This window comes from Syzygium oleosum, unplaced genomic scaffold (assembly GCF_021117445.2).
Source record: "Syzygium oleosum isolate NSW1041296 unplaced genomic scaffold, Sole_v2.1 Sole_v2.02, whole genome shotgun sequence".
Taxonomy (NCBI): Eukaryota; Viridiplantae; Streptophyta; class Magnoliopsida; order Myrtales; family Myrtaceae; genus Syzygium; species Syzygium oleosum.
This window is the reverse complement of record NW_026607486.1, coordinates 1,086,853-1,092,232: the sequence shown is the minus strand read 5'-3', so window position 1 is coordinate 1,092,232 and position 5,380 is coordinate 1,086,853. Positions and strand designations below refer to the sequence as shown.

At 42.1% G+C, this 5,380-nt stretch overlaps 1 protein-coding gene across 1 annotated transcript; it reads right to left on the bottom strand.

The window, feature by feature from the left end:
- Positions 1 to 544: 544 nt before the first annotated feature.
- LOC115666464 (uncharacterized) lies at positions 545 to 3,189 on the bottom strand. The gene is made up of 2 exons (XM_030588183.2): positions 2,953 to 3,189; positions 545 to 985 (listed from the first exon to the last, which is right to left on the bottom strand). Exons 1-2 carry the CDS (start codon positions 3,124 to 3,126, stop codon positions 590 to 592), a joined length of 570 nt encoding a protein of 189 aa, XP_030444043.1. The 5' UTR covers positions 3,127 to 3,189; the 3' UTR covers positions 545 to 589.
- Between the last annotated feature and the right edge of the window lie 2,191 nt (positions 3,190 to 5,380).

Here is a 5,380-nt window from a genome sequence, read left to right as displayed (position 1 = left end):
GAAATGTCATCTGTGTTACTTTCTGCTTTCATGAGTTTAGTATTATCTGATAAAAGAGGATGAGAGGGGCCAGTATGGGGCTCATCAAGAGAAGCACACTTTTCGAGCTAAGATTGGCAAAGCTGTACTGTATGAGGCAATTTTTGAATACGAAAGGGAGCATGATTGTGCCTAAACTCTCGATGAATTCCAACAGAGATCCAACTTTCTCACCAGATACGAATGTCGTGATCTGCTTTTTGGCATTTTTCGCTTTCAGCATTTGTGCACATTCAATTATTATAGTTTCGAAGTTAAAGAAACCCATGACTAGCTCTGACTTGCTGATGAACCATGTCCTCTAACTAATTTGGATGCTGCATGCTTTTAGCTCTCCAGTCACCGATTCCACAATATGGCCGCAAATTAGGCTTTTTCATTTTTCAGAGGATAGCAATTATGGACCAGAGAATGACAGCGATGAAGAGAATTGCACAATCCCTTATTTTATTTTTTCTGGTACAAACAATGTGCTGCTTCTGACATGGGCAAGTCAATGAAGGACTAAGATAAATTCAGCCGAATTTCATTACCGAATATGAAGAGAGGTTCACACAAATATAATGCCATTTTCCTTGATAGTATCAAGCACGATCCCCAGCTTGCCCTCTATTCTCTCATCCTTTCTTGGTTCATAAGCAATGGCATATACATCGGCATCCTTTGCTCGCTCAGCTATCAGCTGTCCTATAACCCTACAAGCATTGACATCCGTCAGTGACGGCAAATTGTTCCTGAGATCTCTAGCATTTGTTGTCGCGACAGCCACCACCTTGCTCGTCCCTCGGTGCATCACCTTTGCGTGAACAAACCTCTTTGAGAAGAACACGTTGAGCAGGAATGGCCTCAGGTACATGTCTGTCCTCTGCTTCCATGACTTCCTGTTGGGTCTCTTTGCAGCTTCACTACGAGATCTCCGGGTATAAGCAGATTGAATGAACGATTCCTAGCAATCCAAATAGAACAAATTTCTTATAAGTCGGAATAGTTATTTTAACACCTCTAAATAAGAAAAACATGGCTTTTAGCCTCAATATCTGTATCTCAGTCAATACAGCCAGGCTAACAGTGCAGAAAAAAATTAGGACACATTCTCATGACTCTATCCTTATAAAAGATACCAAATTCCAAAAGAAAAAGCACCAACTATAGTAAAAGGACGTAAAGAAATGTCATCCATGCAAACCAGAAAAAAAATAAACCAAACCACAAGACCAGTTCACAGTGCCCCTCACAAAATGGTCTAACAGATAGCTTTTGCCCCCAGTTCCTGAATCCTAAGCTGAACAATTGGGACTAATCATCTGACTAATGATCTAGATCATCGTTTGCCCCACTGACCAATGCAAGATTTATCAGGAAACAACTCAGCTAAAGAAAGCTCACCACCAACCTAGAGCCATTTTACAACAAAAGTGACCCCAAAAGAATGCACAGTAAAACTTAGCATTAGTGAACTATCTGATTTTGAAAAGATAGTTCGCGATCAATCATCTACAGAACATGATACAGTTTTCACACAAATTGGCACTATGCTTGTTTCAACATCCCAAAACATACAGAGAGACACGGAAAAAAAATAAAGAGACGTTTCCAGAAAATATCTTTAAAATAGTCAAATGGCAAAGATCACGACTTTCAATTCGTTGCCAGAGTTTGTCCCAAGAATTGTTGCCAGAGACTAGAAACCAGTCCCTCACCTAATAACCAGGTAAATTCGCCAGCAATTGGCATCTTAAAATAACTCATCTCAAATAGATGATCACAGACACTCTTAAAAGAGCTATCTCAAGAAACTTCACCCTGGAGCTGCCCTGGATGGTGAGAAAGGCAGCTGTAACCATGATTCTGGGATAGGATCTATGCTCACAGATACACGTGCAAAATTTCAGGATAAACAAACCAACGAAACCAATTAAGGTTCTTTCACTTTCATAAATACAGGAACCTGGACATTTCAACTGAGGTACCATAAATTGGATCAACACGCAACAGATTGACAACTAGAAGCATCTTGAAGAGAGGAAAACGGCGAGCTATTGCGAATAAAAAGTACGAAAGAATTGCGACATCCCACATTCCACAATCATTAGGAAGGTAAAGTCAGGTTATTATTGGAGGATTGCTGACTGTGACTCGAACATTATCCTGCTAGTCTGCAACTGTGCAGTAAGCAGGGTGTTCTGGAATCTTCAAAGCGGCAGCTAAACACTTCACAGAAACATTTTCACCTATTCGTTTTGAAAGTGTTTAAGCCAGACTTTATGCCACAAAGGTTCCCTAATAGGGCAAAAGGATCCCCCTTATATGCACACGAGTCTCTCTCTTGGATTTTTCTCACAAATTGGTAAACAAGGTCACATGTGCTAGCTTTTAGCTGCGTAATCAACATTCGAACAGTATTGTGCTCGCAGAGACTATGGATTTAAAGCGGACTCTTGAACGGGGCACTTTCTAGAAAGCAAATTGAACCAATTCGCAACCTTAACCACGAGTTTTGCAGCGAACAACGACTGCAATCTCAAACAAAACCTTTTTTTTTTTTTGGTCGAAACAAACCTTTGCAAATCCAATAAAAGGGCTGAGTTCCATCGACCGTTGCCACCTAATCTCAAATGATTCAACAAACAACTCAGGAGCACAAAGATTTCCCAATCCAATCAGCATCTAAGACCGACAAACTGAAGGGATTCAACTGGTTTCAGCCTAGGAAATGACAAAGCTCCCACCTTGCACTCACTTTTAGGCAAAAGGAATAAGCTTCTAACGTTACTTGACAACACTCAAGCGGAAACAGCATCATCACAAACCAATCAGCCGACCCATTTCTCGTTTTCTGTGCGCGAGGTTCGCGAGAAGCAATGCGAAGGGAGTCGAGAATTGGGTGGGGAACGAACGAGTTCGGGCGTTTACCTTGGGAAGAGCGGGTTTCGAGGCGATTGAGAGCGAGACCCTGAAGTCCGCAAGCGGGAAGGAAGAAGCCCAGGAGAGCGAACTGGGTCGTCTGTCCGTGGCCGAGCGCGGTGGGATTGCGACGGAGCGGAGAGGAGTGCGGTGGGCTCGCGACGGAGCCACGACGTACGCCATCGTCTTCTGTGTGTGCGCTCTGCCTCTGATAGCGTCTCCTCTCTGTCTCCCCCCTCGCTAAGAGAAGACGCTATTTCCGATATTTCGGCTAAGTTGTTTTACGAAAAATAAATAATTTTAAAAAAAATTCAAATAGAGATACGAAATACTCATATTTTTTCAAATAAGAAACGGAAATGAATCTTATATGGGTTAACACCACGAAAAACCCTAAACTGGTACACTTGTGATATATTTACTCCAAATTATTTTTTTGACCATAAAAAACTCCAAACTGGTACACCTGTGATAATTTTACCTTGAACTATTTTTTTGACCACCAAAAACCCCAAAATGGTACACCTGTGATAATTTTACCCTGAACTTACCACAAAAAACTCCAAACTGGTACTTATGTAACAATTTTACCATGAATTAAAATTTTAATATTATTTTTTTATTTTTTTCGAATTTTTATTTATTTTTTATTCTTTTCTTTTATTTTTTTTTCATCTTCAAACCCTGGCCGGTCGCCGGACCGGCGACCGGCCAGAGGCGGAAGCCGGCGAGGGCCGCCCTCGCCGGTGCCGGGCGAGGGTCGTCCTCGCCCGCCCAGGGCAAGGGCGACCCTCGCCCGACTCGTAGCAGGCGGCCCGACGCCGCGAGTGGTCGCCCGACGCAGGCGGGTCGCCCTCGCCAGATCCGGCGAGGGTTGCCCTTGCCAGATCCGACGAGGGTAGCCCTCGCCCGATACCGGCGAGGGTCGCTCTCGCCCGATACCAGCGAGGGTCGCCCTTGCCGGATTTGGCAAGGGCGGCCCGATACCGGCGAGGGTCGCCCTTGCCGGATCTGGCGAGAGCGGCCCTCGCCCGACGCCGGCGAGGGCGGCCCTTGCCGGCTTCCGCCTCTGGCCGGTGGCCGGACCGGCGACCGGCCAGAGGTTGAAGGTGAAGGAAAAAAAAAAGAAAAGAAAAGAAAAGAAAAAAGAAAAAATTCAAAAAATAAAAAAATATTAAAAATTAGTTCGGGGTTAAATTGTCACATGTGTACCAGTTTAAGGTTTTTTGTGGTATGTTTGGGGTAAAATTGTCACAGGTGTACCAGTTTGGGGTTTTTTATGGTAAAAAAAATAGTTTGGGGTAAGTGTGTCACAAGTGTACTAGTTTAGGATTTTTCGTGGTATTAACCCATCTTATATCAAATAAGAGCTTAAAATGACCATGATCGGGCTTGACCTCGCCGGTTGCCTACCGGCTATATATCCGACCGATCAAGAATATTTTCATCCAATGATAATTTTAACTTATTTTTCATCTTTTTCCTTTTTTCTTTCATTTTTCATTTTTCTTTTTCTGATTTGTTCTTTGCCGGTGGCTAGTTGCCAGCCACACCAACCACTAGTGATGCTCGAAAGGGCTGGGCATAGGCGAGGGTCACCGTCGTTGGCCATAGGCGAGGCTGATCGAAAAGGGTGGCTCTCGCCAGATTTAGGCGAGGGTCGCCTCGCCAGCAGCCAGTGAAGGACAACCTCAGCAAGGCAAGGCCGCCCTCGCTTGTGGCTTTTGAGGGCGACATCTAAATCAATTTTTTGAAAAATTACTTCAAAGGGATGTAAGCAATTATTTTTTTAAAAAATTTCGAAAAATATTTTTCAAATAATTTATTTTTCACGAAACAAACGTAACTTTTGGGTACAAAGATTTTTCTTATCATGATAAATGGATAACTATCTGTAGGTATACAAGCCATGCCATCTGACGTATTTCTAGAATTTGATATGAGCTTGCCTATTATTTGATTTTCACAACTGAAATTAGTATAAAGCACGTGGACTTTTAATGTAACAACTAATTACGGTTGTGTTTGTTTGTGCTATTTTGAAGGTCAAACAATAACTTTTTACTTTTCCGCTCTCTAAATATTGTGAAAAATTTAATAACCATACTAAAGCCCTTCCTTAAATATGAAAAGTTTATATTTTTTTAAAATCAATTTTGGAGAATGTATGCGATTTTACGTGTGAACATTGCTATGGAGTGAAAGGATCGGGTATTTCGGGTTTTAAAAATAAAAAGACGTTCGACGCAAGATTTAGAATAAGCAAAACGAAAAAAATTGAAATTCAGTCTATCAAATTAATTGATTAATTAGGGAAAGCATGATAGAAAAGAGGTCAAACCTGCCATCGCATGTCTCGTAAAGCGATAAGCATAATACCAAGAATGAACTCAATAAGAATTTTGCATGCTCGAGACTCAAGTTCCGTGTTAACATA

Bases quoted from the DNA above. Each gene is read 5' to 3' on its own strand.
- LOC115666464 (XM_030588183.2), bottom strand. From the start codon at position 3,126: ATGGCGTACGTCGTGGCTCCGTCGCGAGCCCACCGCACTCCTCTCCGC. The intron at 986-2,952 runs GTAAACGCCCGA...TTGGATTGCTAG, and splicing joins CGAAACCCGCTCTTCCCAAG to GAATCGTTCATTCAATCTGC.